At 40.0% G+C, this 16,445-nt stretch overlaps 3 protein-coding genes across 4 annotated transcripts; all 3 read left to right on the top strand.

The window, feature by feature from the left end:
• The first annotated feature begins 12 nt into the window (after window positions 1-12).
• Window positions 13-1,227, top strand: LOC109704989 (cation/H(+) antiporter 15-like). The gene is made up of 3 exons (XM_020225754.1): window positions 13-96; window positions 213-683; window positions 813-1,227. Exons 1-3 carry the CDS (start codon window positions 20-22, stop codon window positions 1,117-1,119), a joined length of 855 nt encoding a protein of 284 aa, XP_020081343.1. The 5' UTR covers window positions 13-19; the 3' UTR covers window positions 1,120-1,227.
• A 1,389-nt stretch (window positions 1,228-2,616) lies between these two features.
• On the top strand, window positions 2,617-10,859 carry LOC109704988 (thiosulfate sulfurtransferase 16, chloroplastic-like). 2 transcript variants are annotated; one of them, XM_020225753.1, is made up of 7 exons: window positions 2,617-2,813; window positions 2,916-3,005; window positions 4,000-4,104; window positions 9,850-9,923; window positions 10,260-10,330; window positions 10,424-10,477; window positions 10,577-10,859. In XM_020225753.1, exons 1-7 carry the CDS (start codon window positions 2,749-2,751, stop codon window positions 10,649-10,651), a joined length of 534 nt encoding a protein of 177 aa, XP_020081342.1. In that variant the 5' UTR covers window positions 2,617-2,748; the 3' UTR covers window positions 10,652-10,859. The 2 variants fall into 2 exon arrangements, with proteins under 2 accessions (XP_020081342.1, XP_020081341.1); XM_020225752.1 differs by having other exon boundaries at window positions 2,621-2,813; window positions 3,994-4,104.
• A 1,750-nt stretch (window positions 10,860-12,609) lies between these two features.
• Window positions 12,610-13,743, top strand: LOC109704987. Its single transcript, XM_020225751.1, has one exon. It carries the CDS (start codon window positions 12,610-12,612, stop codon window positions 13,741-13,743), a length of 1,134 nt encoding a protein of 377 aa, XP_020081340.1.
• The last annotated feature ends 2,702 nt before the right edge of the window (window positions 13,744-16,445 follow it).

A 16,445-nucleotide genomic window follows, 5' to 3' on the forward strand; every position in this document is an offset into this window, starting at 1 on the left:
GGTGTCGTCGTACGCCAACATGCACGAGGATGTGTGCAATGGCGCCGAGGACATCCGCGCCTGCCTCGTCCTCGTCCCCTTCCACAAGGAGCAGAGGTACCTAGTACAGTTGGTTAGACCGGAACTTAATATTTGATATTTTTTATTTAAATTCAAAGCATAATTGCTTTATATTTCTAGCTGAATTAATTTTTTTTTTGCTTTTCTATCAGGTACGACGGTCGAATGCTGTGCCGGAAGGACGGGCGGCGCCACATGAACCTGAAGGTGCTCCAGCACGCGCCCTGCACCGTCGGCATCCTCGTCGACCGCCGCATGGGCGGCGGCGTCAGCAACAGCATGAAGAGCAACGGTGGCAGCATGCGCGCCGCTCGCGACGCTGACGCGGGCCCGCAGGCAGCAGCAGCCACCGCCGACGCGCAGGTCCTGCACCACGTCGTTGCCATCTTCTTCGGCGGCCCTGACGACCGCGAGGCGGTGGCGTACGCCGGCCGGCTCGCCATGCACCCGTCCGTCAACATGACCGTCATCAGGTTCCTCCACGCCTCCGACAATCGGATGAACTCCTCCTCGTCCCGAGTCAGGACGGAGTCGTCGAGCAACACTAGCGAGGTCGCGATGATGTTCGACGAGGACCGGGATGCCGAGGAGGACGAGGAGTTCATGGCGAATTTCCACAATAGGTACGTAATTTTTCATATTTCAATGCATTCGTTAATAATTATTGTTTTGTCAATACCGTTCTTCTTTACATGAAATATATTGAAACATTCATAATATACTAAGAATAATTTGGTCATCTTTCCGTGCAGATTTGTAGCGTCAGGGATCGTGACCTACCTGGAGAAGTATGTGGGCAACGGGCCGGAGTCGGTGACGGCGCTGAGCGTGATGGCGGGAATGTACTCGCTCTTCATAGTGGGGAAGGGCGGAGACCGGAAAATGCCGACGACGGCGGGGATCGGCGACTGGGAGGAGTGCTCGGAGTTGGGCCCAGTTGGGGATCTCCTGGCATCTGAGGATTTTATGGATACTGGGTCAGTGCTGGTCCTTCAACAGCACAGGTTATCAAAAACAGGACAGAAAAGCAAAGGCTTAGAGGATGAGTTCTTGCAATAGTTTTTAGAGACTTCTGTAAAAAAAATGTTATTAATTAGTCACATAATTGGAGTGTAATTTTAGGTTGTGTTTCATTTGGAGTAGGCAATAATTAATTAGTGTTCTTCATATATTAATGTAGTAGAATTGGTAACAAAGAAGATAAAATTACTTACTTTAAAATTTTAAAATTTTAAATTTTAAATTATTTAAAATAAAATTTAGTTAAAAAATATTATTTATAAATATATAGTAAAAAAATTTGCAAATATAGCTAAGGGTAACTTTGCAATAGACATACTTTATTGTCAAGATTATTAAATTTTATAAACTGAATCAGACAAAATAATAATATACACACTGCAATGCAGCATTACATTACTGTATTAAACCAAATACACTAATACAACATCATTTGTAATTAATCTCATTTAGAAATTCAAAATATCTGAATATATCAAAATATTCTGTAATATTATATAATTCGAAACGAAATGCACCCTTAGTGAAAACGCTCACTACAAACTATTCTGTAAATACTCTATTCTACATATTATCTGTTTTATTTCATTACTAATAGTTTATTTGTGTATATGAGCTGAACTCAAATTCATAATAAACCTACAAGAAAATTTGTGAATTTAGCATTTGAATTCGTCAAATAGTATATAGATTAAATCTAATGAAGCCGGTTATTAATTTGGATGTCACATATTGTAACTTTACTATATAAATAATTATTTATGGATCAAAGCATTTACCAAAATGATCTTATCCAAACAAAGTTTGACCCACCTTAGAATCCGAGTCAACCAAACCGACTCGGCTCTGACCTGTTCTTCTAATCAACTACTTTTTTGGGGTCCCAAATTCAAATTCAAGCTCATCCTCATCCTCGTTCCCGACCGTTACCACATGGTTAGTCCACGTGTCATATCCGCCGCATGTATATCCTCCATCCCATGTGGGCCCTCCTTTCCCGTCGGAGAAATTCGATGCACCGTGTGTATACCTTGTAACTCATGCACCGTATGTATGTATATTCCTTTAATTAAAAAATTAGGCTAACTTACCCTTTTTGGGTCTTCACATTATGAGTTGCATCAAATTTTTATTTGCAAATTTTAATTTGTCGATTTTTTATTATCTAAATTAATGTATTTTTTAGTTGACTGAATAATAATGTGTAGCTGATGTGACAGTGCTACAGCATATAGTACCAGCACATCAACTAAATTAAATTTCGAAATTTAATTATAATAATACAAAAATTTAAAGACCAACCATTTAATAACTTGGGGGTTCAAAAACATAATTTAGCGTCAGTTTAGGAAGATAAATATGATTTTGCAATATCTAAATGTCTAAGTTGGTGCATCGTGCACCGGGAACATGCAAACGTTTCCATTCCCTTGAAACTAACGCAGCATCGAACCACTTAAAAAAATATTAAATAGAAAAAATTAAAAAGAGAAAGCACCTCTTCCATAATGACCATCCATAAAAACCCCAACAAGATCATACCCCAAATAATTTCTCCTTTTTTGTGTTATTATTATTAATATTTTTCCATTAATCCGACCCCTCTTATATATTTTTGCCTCTTATATATTTTTGCCTGCTCCATAGTGAAATAGAGCACTACTCAAAATGGCCTTCTCCTATGCGTGTGTGTCTCTCCCCATCTCAATTTGTACTCAACCACTGTTGAAAAGGTACAACAATCACTACTATATAACCCCTCTCTCTCTCTCTCTCTCTCCCTCTCTCTCTCTCTCTCTCTCTTTGTATAACTTATGATCTCTCTCACCCACAAGATCACAAACAACTCTTTTCTCATCTTGGAGAGCATATGGGCCCAATTATGGCATCATCAGTGCAAAAAAGAGTTTGCCCTTCTCTTTGAGGTAATTGCTTCCCCTCCCCACTCTTTTTGTTGCTTTTTCCTAACTAATCAATGGATAAGTTAAAAATATATAAAATTTATCTTAAGTATGAATTTTATTTTTTTCCCATCACAATACTTAACACAGTTGGTTAAGGACTTAATGGTTAGTATTCCAGAATTGCTTTATATTTCATAATAAAAAAAGGTATCTTTCTCTCAAAATTAGAAAGAAAAAAAAGGTAGGAACGTTCAGAACCTACCTAAATTATGAATCATTTTGAATCGGTTACCCAACCTTTCAGTTCAATATGTTTGATTTGATTCAATCAATAGTATTTTGATTTCAAATTTACGCTAACTATTTACCGTAATAAATTTATAGTTGCGAGAGTGGTATGAAATATCCTAATTAAATTTGCAATGCGAAGATAAATGACGGATTCAAATTTAAATAAGTTAAGGTATCGTTGAATGACTTAATTAGACTTAAATTAAACAAATTGAAAGATTGAATTAATAAAATCAAAATTTTGAAAGATTGGATAGCCAACTCAAAATGATCCGAAATTCAGATTAGTTCTCGATGGTTTTACCATAAAAAAAAATGTGAATATATTGTTTGAAACATCTACCTAACCTTTTATTCATTCCATTTGAACCATTAGATAAAATTTTTGGTAGCAAATTCTAATACTTCACTTATCTTACAGTACTTACCATCTCATATGATTTGTTGGAGAACCATTTAATTTGAATGAACAATGCTTCCAAATTTTGTAACAAAGAAAAAAACCGTCGAATAGTTAAAATTAAACAAATTGCAATGGTAGATAGAAAAAATTTTAATTTTAAAAATTTCGTAGTTGTTCCAAAATGAGTCCGATATGCTACGCATATTTTTACCCAATATATCTTGCTAAAAGGGTCCTAAAATATTCCTTTCTAGTACTCTTCCTTTGTACTACTTTTTATAAATATTTGTAAATTTATGTTTTCTTTTTATTTAGGATTATGTCGATGGCCTCTGATTTGAGCTCAGAAGCAGTAGTCCCAAGATCGGTTCCGGTTCGCGTCGCCCACGAGCTCCTCCAAGCAGGGCATCGATATCTCGATGTCAGGTATAATGTAATTAGTTTCAACAATTTAATCAAAACTTACCGACTGTCCCTAGCGCAAGTGGCAAAAGGTTTGATGGTTGGTACCTGAGGTCTCAAGTTCGAATTCTAGTTGATTCACATTTCTAGCTAAGTTTATTTCTAAATTGAATAAATAAAGCGGGTAGTATACTACCTATCTCTGAAAAAAAAATAATAATGAAAACTTATTAACTTTGATAGGAATTGCGTCATGTGTCAACTTGTGATGCAATTGGAATCTATGCTTCTAAAATATTTTTTTTTTTTTTTTTTGAGAAAATGTAGCATGCTACCCGCTTCATTCATTCGGGAGGTGAATTAAGCTACATGGGTGAGGCAACAAGGCCTCTAGGCAAACGGAGACAAAAAGGAAAAGACAGGGAAATAGGTGTTGTGAGTAAAGTACAGTCGATGCCTCTATACGGTCTACGAGTTCTAACTACAGATCTACCGATCTACAGATCAGTACTACTCCACTGAGCTAACAGGTGTTTGATCTTATGAGTACCACGGATCGGATCCGCCTGGGCCTTCGCAAAAATGACACCATTCCTAGTCTCCCAAATCACCCACCAACAAGCTATGATACCGGTTAGGTCGTTATCCGAGCCCCTCCGCCCTTTCCATAAATCCCACATCCGGTGTACGTCAGCTCCCAAATCTTCTGGATGGACTTCCTCCAGTGACATAACCAAGAGGAATCTGAAGAACGCGCATTGTGTAAAGAGATGATCAAACGTTTCTGGCTCCGATCCGCAAAGCACACAGCTCGTATTCCCGGTCCATCCTCTTTTTAACAGGTTGTCAATGGTGGGTATCTTTTTCTTGAGCGTGAGCCAACAGAAGACCTTCACTTTAAGGGGGATACAGAGTCTCCAGATGTCAAAAGTCCTGTTATCCCTTGTTCCGCCGTTGCTTAACATAGTATAGGTCGATTTCACAGTAAAACGGCCGTGAGATGTCCACCGCCAATACACGCTGTCCGTTCCTTGTCCGGTTCTGGAGGTGGAGATCCTTTCCTTTAGTGTCGCGATGCTTTGGTGAATTCCGTGGTCTGAAGTGTTGACGCCACGTAGAATCTTGTTCTAGCACCATTCAGTATCGTTGGAGCATTTGCTAATTAACAAGGTTTTATGAGTCAGGAGGGAGGATAGCTTGGGAAAGGATGACAGAAGAGTGGTTTCCTCACACCATCGGTCGGCCCAAAAATCAATACTTTTTCCATTACCCAAAATGTAGGAAACTCCCCATTTTCTGCCCTAGTACTCCCTTCCACCAGAAAGAGGAAGGTCTGAAGCTCCGCCCCTCCTTCAACGGTCTTCTCCTTCGGTAAAACAACACATGTATTAACTTGTTCCACTGAAGGTTGGGCGCCGTATGGAATTTCCACCACCATTTAACCAGGAGTGCTTGGTTCATTGTAGCTATATCGAGAATGCCTAACCCACCTTCCTCCCTACTCCGGCAGACACTCTTCCAAGCCACAAGGCAACCCTTTCCAGGCGAACTAACACCACCTCTCCAAAAGAAATCCCGCCGAAGAGCCTCAATTCGCTTAACGACCCATTTGGGTGTCTGGAACACAGTGAGGAAATGAATGGGTAGGTTAGTAAGAACAGCGTTAACCAGAATGAGTCTACCCCCCCGCGACAGTAGCTTCGCTTGCCATCCATCAATTCGGCTTTGGACCCTGCCGATGATTCCTCTCCAAGTCTCTTTGGAAGGGGGTCTGGTGGTCAATGGCAACCCCAAGTACTTGGTAGGTAAGGTACCGAGTTTGCATCCGAGTATTTGCGCTAACCTGTTCGCTTTACCTTCCACCGATCCCAAGTAAAAAATTTCAGTCTTGCCTTTGTTGATCCTCATTCCAGAAGCCCATTCGAAAAGTTGCCAAAGAAAAAGGAGGTTTCTCATAAATCTCTTCTTCGCCTCACAAAAGAAGAAGGTATCATCTGCAAATTGGATAATGTGGACCCTTGACTCGTCGGAGGGACCAATGCCACAGATAATGTTTTTCGTTACTGCTTTGGCAGTTAATCTGGTAAGGCATTCTGCTATAAGAAGAAAAAGAAAAGGTGATAGAGGGTCGCCCTGTCGTAATCCCCTTTTCATCTTGATCCAGTTTGTTGGTACGCCATTAACCAGAACTGCGACTTTGGCATTACACACGCACAATTCGACCCAACTGATCCATTTCCTGTCAAATCCCCACCACTCCAATATACGAAAAAGGAAAGGCCAGTAAACTCGATCATAAGCCTTTTCAAAGTCCACTTTTATCCCAACTCCCTCCATCTCCTGCTTACTTCCCCAGCCAAGAAGTTCACGCACCGTCACGAAAGCATCAGAAATGTTTCTTCCCTTCAGAAAGGCGGATTGGGAGTCAGAAATCAGGCTACCCATAATACTCTCCAAGCGATTAGTTAAGACCTTGGATAATATCTTATGTATCCCGTTCAAGAGGCTGATAGGGCGAAAATCATTTGCCCGGTTAGCTGCTTCCTTCTTCGGGATTAAACAGATGTATGCATAATCGATCGGGCCGGTATTTAGTGTTCCCTCGAACATCTCGTGGAAAATGTTCAAGATATCATCCTTGAGAGTGTCCCAGAAGGTTTGGTAGAAGCACAAAGGGAAACCATCCGGTCCTGGCGCCTTGTCTCGTCCTAGCTGGAAGACGGCTTGTTTTACTTCCTCAATGTCGAAAGGTCTCGTGATATGCGTTATGGTGGCAGTATCGCCCCGCCTCGTCGTGAAGAGCTCACTCCAATCTCCGAAAGAGGACGGTGCCCAATCCTCAGGTGTGAATAGATTTCTGAACTTCTGGAAAAGTAAATTCTGCTTCTCGCCTTCAGATTGATACACTCGTCCATCTTCATCAAGTGCGTCAATTCTGTTCACTCTTCTACGGCCGTTGGCAACTGCATGGAAGAATTTGGTATTGCTATCGCCTTCCCGTAACCAGTGTTGTTTCGCTCTACTCTTCCAAAGCGCTTCCTCATCTTTAAGCACCTCGGCCAGATTCGTCTTAAGCTTTTCCCTCTTATCTGCTAGCTCCTGGGTTAAAGGATTCGTTTCTTCCTCCTTGTCGATGCTCTGGATGTCTTCCAAGAGTTTGTTCTTAACTCGTCGAATGTTATAGAATTCGTTGGTACACCACTGTTTAATTCTTCTACGACAGTGTCTCAATTTTGCTGTGAACGTAAGAGCAGCCGAATTGTGCTTATGGCCCTCCTCCCACCAGCCTGGCACCTTGGACCTAAAATCCTCGTGGTTTAGCCAGGCAGGTTCGAATCGAAAAATGGCCCTCGTCCTGCTCAAAGAGTTAGTCACCGTTAAGAGGATGGGGCTGTGATCCGAAGCCACTCTTGGGAGACCGGCCACCTTGGAAATAGGGAATTCCAGATCCCAATCAGTTGACACGAGAAACCGGTCCAGTCTAGCCAAGGTCGGGGGCTTTTGTAGATTAGACCAAGTAAACGATTGATTTGTCATGGGAAGATCAATTAATTCAAGGTCCCTGATGAGATTGTTAAATAAGGCCGTCGCTCTGGAGCTCCAGGCCTTTCCATTTCGCTCGTGCGGTCCACGCGTACAATTAAAGTCCCCGCACATTACCCATTTCCCCTTACAACAATCCTTCAAGAGCGCTAATTCCGAGAAGAAGTCCTCCTTACCATCCCAAGTGGCTGGGCCGTAAACACTCGTGAGGAAAAATCTTGTACCCCCGTTCACCATTTCCAAAAGAATCGATATGGAGAAGTTTCTGACGATTACTTCTTTACAACTGAAGACCCGAGAGCTCCAACAAGTAATCAGACCGCCGGACGCGCCATTAGATTCGAGGAAAACACATTTGTCAAGGAAGTACCCCGCTAAACTTCGAAGAAAGGATCCCGATACATGGTTAACCTTCGATTCCTGGAGACACACTACTGAATTTCTTAAATTCGAAATTGCATCCCGCACAACAAACCGTTTGGAGGGGTCGTTAAGCCCTCTAACGTTCCAGCTACAGATACTAAACATCACAATAACAAGACACAAACATCACAACAACGTAGACACGACTCCCAAAATAAAGCCAAAAGGTGTCCACGACTTGGGCCACTAGCCCATCTAAGCGCTCATAAGTTCACGAACTCGGCGAACTTCTTCGCCTCGGTCCCGTCCAGTCTCACCCCGCATCGGTTGCTCTTAAGCACAATCTTCCTCAACGCACTCTCGGAGACCCCGCCATCTCCTCCTTCTTGTAGCCTCATTTTTCTGGTTACAGCTTTACGAATGATTGAGGTCCTATCATAGCAGGCGAGGCGCGCGCTAGCACGGGTAGGGATATAGGTGTTTTTAGTCTTCTTCGACGGTACGATTTTTCCCTTCCCATACTGGGCCCGGGTTTCCTCCCATTGGATGGGCCTGCAATCCTCGGCTGGACGCTCCAGGACGTTCCCAACTATAGTCGCCGACTCAGTGCTTTCGCGAGAATCAGAGATTAGGCCTCCTCCAGAAGTCACACACCAATCCTCGAACCCACTATTCAAGTGGTGAGAAGCTTCCCCTGCACGCGGCATGCCAACAGACTGTGGACCACAGTTGACCCCAGATGTAGAGATCCAATTCTCAAGGTGGGCACACAGTCCCAAGGAGACGCACATAAATGTATAATAATTAATTTTAGAGTAAAAAAGAATAAAAGCTTGGATTTTTGATGAAATACACATGGGTAGCCTCAACCACAGGCTATTGACTTCTCAACTAATTTTCTTTTAATTGATACCGCCTTAAATTTGGTCTCTTTCAATTTAAGTTATTATGGTTAATTCGTCTAAAAATTTTATAAAATACTATGTGGTTGTGTTAAATACTTTTTCAGTGGATCGAACTACGAATTTAGAAATATAAGTGTTAGATGTGCCTCGAAATCTGGTTGTTGTTTTTGATTTTGCGCCCTTGGTTCACCGACAGCTTTGTGGTGCGACAAATTTTGAAAAACAATTTATAAAAGAAAAATGAATGTCTGTGGCGGGAAGCGGAGGGATTGAGCTGTGCAAGTACGGATCGAATCCGGTAATGAAAATATCCGTTAAGGAACCTCTTTCATCATTTTGCCCTAGAGGCGATACAATAAATTTGTAATCTCCAAAAACATTGTCTCCTTTTTTCACAGTGAAGTTCTCTCATCTTTGTCTGTGGTTTTTTTTTACTAATAATGTGTTTTCACGTAAATCTTTGTGTTCCATTTTATTTTACTGTTTCTGTGGTTTGTCAACTTTGCGATCGCCTTTTGCCGTTGCTATTTGTGCGCTTGTCATAACAATAAGTTAAATTAAAACAACCGAAAGTTAAAAGAGCGATCATCGAAAAGTTAAGTTGCAGGGGTCTCTTGCACTAGTCCTCTAAAACATGAAAAGGGATTTCGTGGCAATCCTCTAATAGATAACAGGCTAAATCGATACGCAATCAACGTCCAATTCAATAAGCCTCTCCCCAACAGCAAAAAAAAGGGTATTTCAAAAAATGGCCTATAGTTGAGGGGAATCTTCATATATTTTTATCTTGGACAAGGAGAAATGCAGAGTTTTAAGTGATTTTTTTTTTTTTTTTTTTGATTAAAACAGGGATGAACCCAGTTTTAAGTGATACCAATGGGAAATTTCTACAATTTGGGATTTATATGATGGGTGATGTTTTTATTTGAATTTTTTTTCTTTTTTGTTTTTTTGGTAGAACTGTGGATGAATTCAATGCCGGTCGTCCAGTGGGAGCTATAAATATTCCATACATGTTCAAGGTTGGGTCAGGTAGATTTCTTAACCTTCTCCTTTTTGAGAATTTTGGTTTCTACAGAAATTATGCATACATCAAAGCTGTTTTATTCAGAAAAGAGCAGTTTTATTTCTACAAGCATGAAAATATAATAGCATCCGAGGATTAATTATCCAAATTGTTCATTTTCAATGAAAAAATTATTTCAACTATTCGATACAAGAATCGAAAATTGAGATAACAAAGCTGATATGCTGATTCGCGACAAGTAAGCATCAATTTTTAAATGTATGTCGCATTAGTGTTATTTTTCACCAATGCAGGAAAGGGTTTACGGATTTTAACATTTCTGTTCCATCGACTCTGTGTAGGAATGTCGAAGAACCCTAATTTCTTGGAGGAAGTGTCATCGGTTTTCGGCAAAGACGACGAAATCATTGTCGTGCGAATGCTTATCCATCGTTTCCTTAATTTCATATATGAGCTATCGATTCTTTATCTTTTTCCCGTAAAGCATGTCTTTGCCTTTCGACAGGGATGCCAAAGTGGGAAGCGGTCGCTGATGGCTGCAACCGAGCTTTCATCTGCTGTAAGTGTCAGTTCGTCGCATATGTCTTTTCTACACAAGTGAACAACTGTATATGATATGTTAATATATACTGATTTTTCTTTTTCTCGTACTCGTTAGGGTTTTACGGGAGTGACAGACATCGCCGGCGGTTATTCTGCGTGGGTACAGAACGGATTACCGATGGAGCAGTGATGTTATTCTAGTCGAGCGCGGCACTAAGTGATGATGCAATTTGGGTCTTGGATATTTTGAGTTCATTGATCAATTGCCATCTCCTAGTGTGTAATTATATATGAAGTGATCATCAGTTTCCTGGTGAACTGATTCAGCTAGTACTCAGTAGGTTACTCTTATATGATCTTCCTAATAAAAGAAATTTCTGGGTCTACTTGGTTTTTAAGCTATTGTTTGGATGTGTTATGCGCCGAACTCCTGGACTGTTGACTCAGTCAAATATCTTTCTTTCGAAAACGCGCAAAGAAGTTGAGTGGCTTCTAATAATGACCCTTGAAGTTTACGCTCACAACTGAATTAAGCGATTCGGGTGACGAGGGATCCGATCAGCCAAGTTTAAATGCTATATTGTATGTTCAATTTGGTTGAAACCACATGTCACTTTATATTTAGTTTGCAAACCATTTTTGTGGTGCGTCCAGACTCACCATGCGGCGTAATTTTTATGGCACTAACAGAACGTTCAATGAGTGATGATGCATTTTGGGTCTTGGGTATTTTTAGTTTTTTCGATCTATGGCCATCTCATAGTGTGGTTATGTAGTGATCATCAACTCACTGATGAAGTGATTCAGTTAATTTAAAGTTACTTAAATTACATAAAATGTACTAACAGAATATGTAAAAATAAACGACGCTTTCAAATTTTAAAATTAAAAAATTACCAATTCGGTCAAATCATATAAATTAAAAGATCAGATAGTAAAATTAAAATTTTTGAAAGTTATTGTGTCTGCATTCTACAATAGCAAAATTGCATAGAAAATTTGACACTTCCAACGTTGTGCATCCTATTCCGGTGGATATTAATAAAAATCCGCCACCCATGTGAGATGGTTACTTTCTCCATCCATTTGTTTTAGATATTGTTTGGTTTGGATATAAGCAAGAATTAACTATATATTACAGGGATAGGTACAAGTATGGAGATAAGCAAATAGCGTTTTGATGAAAATTGGATTGTTTCCGAGTATGAAAAAAATAGCGTTTGGATAGATAATATAGAATAAGAAAAATAATAGGTAGTTATATATAGAAAATAAAGGTGTTAGTGTATGGGTATAGTTATACCAACTTATTTCAGGTACCCGAGAATTATTATTCTCGAATAAAAAAATTTAAGTTTAGATATAAAAGGGGATAAGGGGTTATCCCTCCCCTTATCCCCATCCAAACACTGCGTAAAACAATTACCTCAAATTTTGCATATAAAGAGCCATCAAATTACTTAAATCAAAAAAAATGAAAAATTGAGTACTAGAATTAAAATTTTGAAAGATTACATAATCAAATTGAAATGATCTATAGTTCAAGTAACTTTTATACATTTGTGCCATTTTAAGAAATAGATCATTTAAATTTTATTAAATAGTTAATAAATTTTCCTTCTCAGTCGACTTTACGAATTATGCAATTGTTTTGATTGCATGTGGGACAAACAATTTTATAAGTCTTAAAAATGTAGAAAAATCCAATTTTTCTCTCTTAAATTTGATAATTATTAAAGATAACATCTTTTTAAGTTTTAATTATTTAATACGAACTATCTCTATGGATAATTAGTTACTATATACTTTTCGTTTTTACACTTTAGATTCATCAACCATCCAATCTGTAAACAACAGTAACATGCTAAGCATTAAGAGATTTTTGCCAATTTACATGACAACAATGAATGCAACCATTTCATATTATAGACTATCCTCGGCATATTGGTGGGGATTGTCCTTAAGGTGAGACAGCTATATCTACCGTCCATCTGTTTTGAAATTTGTGCTAATTTATGTGTTGGACGATAGACACAAGCGTCTCATATTGGAAATTATCCCCTCCTCCTGCAGTGCAGCCCCTACTCCTATATATAGTCCCCGTTTTCCCCCTCTCTTTGAATCTCAGTTAGTTAATAGGCGCCAAAGATGGAGAGTCATGATCCAAAGAGAAGGGCAATCTTTAACAGTTTTAGGTTGCGCCTTTCGCCGGACATCCTCATCATGGTCGCCTTCAAGCACGTGGCCTCCGCCGCCACCTACGCCACCCTCCGCGGCGTGTGCCGGAGTTGGAGAGCCGCGCTCCCAGCCACCGTGCCCGCACCGCACCGCCTACCCCCGCAGCTCCCCTTCCTCCTCCTTGGCCGCCGCCGTCATGATCTCGCCGCCTCCGCCTTCTCCCTCGCCACCAAACGCACCTTCGCCCTCCGCCACCTCGCCGATGCCCCTCGGAGCATCTGCGTCGGCTCCTGCTACGGGTGGCTCTTCCTTTTCGACCCCAGTTTGAACCTCATCCTCCGCAACCCCTTCACGGGCGACACGATCCGCCTTCCGCCCTTGCCCAGGTCCGATCAATACTTGCTTGTCTACCAAGCCATCTTATCATCCGACCCTTCTGCCGACCGCGACTTCTTGGTAGTCCTCTTCGCGAACCCAACGGTATTCCGCTGCTTCACCTGGCAGAATGGTGACAATTTCTGGACCGTCCGTGAGTACCCCCCGTTTCTCCTCGAAGATATCGTGTTCTACGAAGACCGCCGCTGCATTGCCATTGGCTTTGACGGAGGATGTATGATCTTCGACTTCGCCACAGCCAATGGTGGCGACGGCTTCTTCACGAAAGTGCCCAACTTGCCGGTTTCGGCCCTTTCGGGTTCACTGTTCTTGGTTGAATCGGCAGGGAATGTGTGGCTCGTTATGGTAAGGACTACTACCTCAGGAGAAGACGAAGTTGAGATTTATAGGCTCGACTTGAGTGGATTGCCGGATGAGATAACGGCGGTGTCCGAACGCGGTGATCTTGGCGGCCGGATCTTGTTCTTGGAGAAAGGCAACTCGATGTCGGTTGCGTCAACGCATTTCCCTGGATTCGAAGGCGATAGCATCTACTTCACACGAAAACATGAACGCCTATTGAACATCTTGGGCGTGAAACTCCACCGTGTCCGTATGCAGTGCCAGACTCAAAACGCATCCGCACTAAACATTCTCAGCGTCGATTTGATCAGAGGGTATCCTGCCGAGTTTGGGGCTTCCTCGCAATATCCACGAAAATTCGAGTAGTGAAGCACTTTTTTCCTCATTGTGTTTTTGCGCACTTCGAGTCGAACACCATTACGGTTGGCCTTATCGTTCCTTACATTTCGTATTTGCCCTAGTCTTTGTTTTTCTGCCTGAAAACGGTTTCTATAAACAAGTTAATCACAGCGTTGAGCAACACTGTGTTGATCTCCGGTAGAATACTCATGTTCTTGTATTCGATGAAAAAGCATCACATTAATCACATCCTCGTCGTAATAGAAAGTCTTTTTTATCTTGTCACATTTCCACAAATAACATCCTTCAAATATCTCATATTGCATATAAAAGCAACGGAAAAAAAAATTAAATATAATTTTAATTAGCTAGGCTTAATCATATTTCATCAAATTGACAAAATAATACTGAGTGATAATAGGATACTCTATTGAAAGCCACTTGTAATCAAAGGATTAAATTATTTCAGAGAATATGCATTATAACCAAATTCAATTATCATAATCATCCTTAAAATGATCACAGTGAAGCCACTATTAATCCCATCCAATAATTCTTCAAAGACATAGACTGAAATTCACACGCTACAAATAGCAATCTGTTTGACCTTAAAAGATTCAAGCTGGAAATATTTCTATAAATCCCTTTATCTATTATCAAAAACTAATAAATTAAACTATGGAGTCATCTCTCTAATTTATAAATTTTAATTCTACATCAAAATTCTAAACTTTCAACATCGATTGTTTTTGTCCTTAACTTTTTAAATAATATATTTTATATCTACATTGAGTTAAAAATTTAAACTAGATTAATTGGCCCATGTCGAGTGTCCACAAATGTATTAATTAGCTTTTATCATACTCATACTTCAATTTATAAAAATTTAATTTTAATAAAAGGAACATAAAGCAATGATCGTAAGGTCGAAATATGTATGGCAATAAATGTTCAATAAACTTATATAATAAATATGAAATGCATTTTTTACTTGACAGAAATGGTCACATTGTCAGAAAATTCGAAATCTGGGCTAATATGTCATGATATATATTTTTTTAATTGAGGCCTTACGATTTAGGTTTCATGTCAATTTCTGACACTTCGTGGTTGCGCAGTGGTAAGCGAACTAAGTGGAAAATCCGGATCAGGGGTTGGGTTATCGTGATAAAGATTACAGTTCTGGTACCATTGTTGTTATTTCCTTGGTTTGATTTCGGCGAGTTCTGTTGCGCTTTTCGTGAAACCAAACGGGGTCGAAACTGAAAGATTAAAATTTCTTTCGTTAAGTAAGGTTAAACTGATTGTGACTGCCAAGTTTGAGCTCAATCGGACATTCTGAAGGGCAGACGAAAAATATCTGTACCTGAGCCACAATCTGATGTGAATAGTATTTTGAGAGTATATATAGGTGAACTTGCACTCTTTTTTCTCAATTGTGCCCAACCCGAGAGAGACTTGGAGAGCAAGTTTCTTTTCTCCTTTTCTCTCTTTCTCTCTAGTTCTCACCCCTCACTCCTTTTCTCTTTTAATCTCTCCACAAAAAAAAAGGATTAATTGGAGAAGAAGTTGGAGTAGAATCCTTGAAAGTTGGAGAGTAGCTTGGAGCTCAAGCTTTCATCTTCTTCCTCTCTATTAGAGAAAGCTTTGGAGGTAAGCTTTGGTAGTAACTATGGTAGATTGCTAAGGAATGATTAGTATGCTCTAGGAATGGGTTTAGAGAGCTCCCTAGATGCTAATAATGTGTTAATTGCATGAATCAAGTTCCAATTTGGTGATTTCTTGCAATAGTAGCATGTTAAGGCTCAAATTGGGGTTTTGCAATATGTAGAGGTTTGATCTAAATTGAATCTATGTATAAACCTAATTGCTAGGTTTTCTGATGCGTTGGTGAAGTCGGCTCGGCGATACGATGAGGCTACGCGAAGATATTGAAGAAAAGTCCGATTTCGGTACAGATTGTCGCAGCTCGCGGCGTAAGCTTCCAAAAATCACGAAACCCGAATCGTAGCATCGTGACATCACCTAAAGTCTTGGAGCTAAGAGAGTCGGGGGCACGAAGGGTCGTGTGGAGCTCTTGGTGGGTTTGACCTAGCTACAAATGAGAAAATCTCATTTATGTAGATTTAAGTATCGTAAAATGGAAAATCACGTATTTTCATGAAAGATGCATTATTTGTGAATTTTAGAATGCTTGAAATGCGTATGTTATATACAATACATTTTCGGACCTCTATGTAGTAGAGAGCTTGCATGTGAGACTTATGCATGGGTTTAGCATTCTAATTGGGACTTGAAATTATGCTCCATATAGTAGACATGACAAATGTAATATGCCTTGGACATAAATCTCATTTGGACATAAGAGAAAACATTAGGCCATAAAGTGGCTTTGGATTTGAATAACTTGTGAGTTAGGGAGCTAATGTCGTAATGCGACATCGGGCTTGAGCTATGAATGAGTCTAGCAAAGTAATGCCATAGAGAGGCATTAGACTTGAATGATATGTGAATTATATGTGCATGTTAATATTATGAGAATTATGCTAAGTTGGTAGTTGCATTGGAAAATGTATGCATGTAGCATTATGAGAACTATGCTATGTTGATGTTGCATACGGACACATTGAAACCATATATTAGTGGATAGATGCATGTTAATATTTATATGCATTGTGGAATATCTGCTAGGTACATATTAGCAATGTGAGATCATGCTAGAGAGCATA

This window comes from Ananas comosus, unplaced genomic scaffold (genome assembly GCF_001540865.1).
Source record: "Ananas comosus cultivar F153 unplaced genomic scaffold, ASM154086v1, whole genome shotgun sequence".
Lineage (NCBI taxonomy): Eukaryota > Viridiplantae > Streptophyta > Magnoliopsida > Poales > Bromeliaceae > Ananas > Ananas comosus.

Bases quoted from the DNA above. Each gene is read 5' to 3' on its own strand.
- LOC109704989 (XM_020225754.1), top strand. From the start codon at position 20: ATGCACGAGGATGTGTGCAATGGCGCCGAGGACATCCGCGCCTGCCTC. The intron at 97-212 runs GTACCTAGTACA...CTTTTCTATCAG, and splicing joins CCCTTCCACAAGGAGCAGAG to GTACGACGGTCGAATGCTGT. The intron at 684-812 runs GTACGTAATTTT...CTTTCCGTGCAG, and splicing joins ATGGCGAATTTCCACAATAG to ATTTGTAGCGTCAGGGATCG.
- LOC109704988 (XM_020225752.1), top strand. From the start codon at position 2,749: ATGGCCTTCTCCTATGCGTGTGTGTCTCTCCCCATCTCAATTTGTACT. The intron at 9,924-10,259 runs GTAGATTTCTTA...GACTCTGTGTAG, and splicing joins CATGTTCAAGGTTGGGTCAG to GAATGTCGAAGAACCCTAAT. The intron at 10,331-10,423 runs GTGCGAATGCTT...GCCTTTCGACAG, and splicing joins AAGACGACGAAATCATTGTC to GGATGCCAAAGTGGGAAGCG.
- LOC109704987 (XM_020225751.1), top strand. From the start codon at position 12,610: ATGGAGAGTCATGATCCAAAGAGAAGGGCAATCTTTAACAGTTTTAGG.